This window comes from Merops nubicus, unplaced genomic scaffold, assembly GCF_000691845.1.
Source record: "Merops nubicus isolate BGI_N331 unplaced genomic scaffold, ASM69184v1 scaffold11446, whole genome shotgun sequence".
NCBI lineage: Eukaryota > Metazoa > Chordata > Aves > Coraciiformes > Meropidae > Merops > Merops nubicus.
This window is the reverse complement of record NW_008614360.1, coordinates 2,570-5,317: the sequence shown is the minus strand read 5'-3', so window position 1 is coordinate 5,317 and position 2,748 is coordinate 2,570. Positions and strand designations below refer to the sequence as shown.

At 51.6% G+C, this 2,748-nt stretch overlaps 1 protein-coding gene across 1 annotated transcript in view; it reads right to left on the bottom strand.

The window, feature by feature from the left end:
- Nucleotides 1–828: 828 nt before the first annotated feature.
- The window catches only part of LOC103774775 (sushi, nidogen and EGF-like domain-containing protein 1), a 3,310-nt gene continuing 1,390 nt past the window's right edge, over nt 829–2,748 (bottom strand). The window contains exons 4-6 of the mRNA XM_008942201.1: nt 2,482–2,748; nt 1,622–1,759; nt 829–1,023 (exon numbers count right to left, since the gene is read on the bottom strand). The exon at nt 2,482–2,748 is cut by the window's right edge and continues 1 nt beyond it. Of these exons, the coding sequence (XP_008940449.1) occupies nt 829–1,023; nt 1,622–1,759; nt 2,482–2,748 (600 nt within the window). The remainder of the gene's footprint in view (nt 1,024–1,621; nt 1,760–2,481) is intronic.

Below are 2,748 nucleotides of genomic sequence, written 5' to 3'. Positions count from 1 at the left end.
GGGGGGGGGCTGTGTCATGCCAGCACGTGTTCTGGGTGTTGTTTTGGGGCCGTTTGTCCCGAGTTGTGTGTTGAGTGTTGTGTCGTGTCAGAACCTGTTGAGGGTGAAATATTTTGGTGCGTTGCACACACACGAAAGCCCCTAAAAGTTTGTGTACAAAAAGGCAAAAGAAGCACCAACAATTTGTGGCTGCAAAGGTAAAAGGTCCAAAATTTGTACGGCTGGAGTAAAATAAAAATCAGAAATTCACACAGAGGGGCAAAAAACTTCCTAAGATTACTAACAGAGAGTGAAAAAAAACCCGATAAATTCAACCAGGAATGGCAAGAAGCTGGAATTTTTTGCAGAGACATGCCAAAAAAAAACCCAGAAATTTGTGCAGAGAGGTGCAAAAAACCAGAAATTTGTGTCCATCGAGTACAAAACCCCCACAAATTCTTGAAGATGTGGGGGAAAAATTCATAAGTGTATGGACACATTGCAAAACCCCAGAAATTTATGCACATAAAGTGAAAAAAAAACCCAAATTAATGCTCCAAGAGGCCCAAAACCTGATGAATTCCTGAACAACTGGCCCAAACCCATGTGAGAAATGAAGAAGACCCAGAAGCCACCACGTCTCAGCTGTGATTTTATTGCCTGGGGAGAAGCTGGGGGACCTTGACCTACGCAGGGGGTGAGGGGACGATGGGGACTCTGGGGATGTTTCTTCTGCCCCCCACATGGATTTATCTGCAAGAAGAAACCAAGAACTCAAGAGGAGGAATCACTCCTCCAACCCGTTCTCAATTTTCTCTTTTTTTGTAGGTTTTCACCCCAAACCCCAACTTACAGCCAGCAGTTGTTGCTGTTGGCCACCTTGGGTGCCTCAGTGGGGGCGCCTATCAGCTCCAAGTCATTCACCTGGAAGACCCAACGCCCCGGGACGTTGACGTTGGAGGTCTTGGTGATGTTGATGATGGCTTCGGTCTGAGAGCCAGGGATGTTGTAGAAGTTGGTTTCATCTCCACTGTTGAAGCCAGCCTGGAAATGAGGCCAAAATGGAGGATTCGGAGGGTTGACCCCCACCCAGTGTGGTGGGACAACCTCCTGCTGGTGGTGGTATCCCAAAAAGAACGTTATAGGACAACCCCTAACCTTTACTGAACCTGGTGGTGTCCCTCAAAAACATTATGGGACTCCCTCCAACCTTCAGTGAACCTGGTGGTGTCCCCCAAAATGTTGTGGGCCAACCTTCATCATCATCATCATCATCCCCATGAAATGGTATGTGACAACCTCCTGCCCTGAGTGAAACCTGGTGTTTTCTCCCCAAAATGTTGTGGGCCACCATCCTACCCTTGGCCTTGTCTCCCCAAAATGGTACAGGCCACCTTCCAGTCTTGGACAAACTTGGTGGTGTCCCTCCAAACCATTATGGGCCAACCTATCTTCAACACTGTCTACTACAAAAGAAATTATGGACTCAAGTCCTACCTTTAGTGGTTTTTTCCACCCAAAAAAATGTTGTGGGCCAAAGTCCTACCTTGATGTGGTCCAAAAAAGCCCTGGCCAACCTCCCCCCCAGTTCCTCAAGTCCCTTCATCCCAGTCCCCTCCTCATTTCCCTCAGCCCCACGTACATGGGCCGGGGTTCCTCCAAGTCCTGTTTCAGCATCTCCATCACTCGCCACCCCAGTTGTCCACTGGATGTCCCAATAGTTGAGGATGATGAAGGACGTCTCGGTGTTGGTGGTCAGGGCGGCTTGGAAGGTGTTGCCCTGCAAAGAGGAAAGGGGGAGGTGCCACCATCAGTGGTGGGATGAGCAGAAAACCCTCAGAAATTCACTGGGGAGGAAAGATTTGGGTGTGACACCTGTGTGGGGTGTTTGAGGAGCTCCCTGGGGTTTGTGGAGCCATCAGGGGCTGGTTGGTAGGACAGAGGGACCAGAGGAGACACGTTCACCTCAAATGCCATGAAGATGAACGAGCGGGTGGCAAAGACCAACAGATGGGCCACGAATATCCACGAATGGCTCGTGAAGGCCAGAAGTGGGACATAGAGGCCAAGGAAGAGGTCACGAAGGGCATCAGATAGATTGCGAGGACAACAAATGGGTCATGAGCCCAAGAAACGGGTCACAAAGGCCAACAAGTGGGTCACAAAGGCCAACAAGTGGGTCACAAAGGCCAACAAGTGGGTCACAAAGGCCAACAAATGGGTCACAAAGGCCAACAAATGGGTCACAAAGGCCAACAAGTGGGTCACAAAGGCCAACAAGTGGGTCACAAAGGCCAACAAGTGGGTCACCTGCAGCAGGAGCATTGGTTTGGGCCTGGGCCAATCCCTAGTCCCCAGTTGAAGGCCACAATTCCCTTTGCTCTCCAAAACTCATTCGCTGGTGGTCACCTGCTGGTCTCTGCCCCGAATCAGGGTGGGACAAATTAATTTTCATCTCCTCCGAGCTGATCTGGCCCTTCAGGTCCTGACCCTGGAGCTCACCTTGTTGCTTTCCGAGCCGTAGTAGGCCACGTTGTCCCAGGTGGCCACGAAAGCCCACGTGGCGGCGTAGGGGACCTCGGGGAAGTACCGGTTGATGTCCTCGGTGACGCGTGCCAGCAGCGCCGGGTCGGTGGTCTGGCGGTAGAAGACATCTCCTCCCATCACGTTGTTGACATCCGCCCAGAACGGGGTGACGAAGGGACTCCCGTCGGCCAGGGGGAAGGGGTCGGGGGTGTACTGGCTGACCCGGGTGTCGCAGGAAATCAA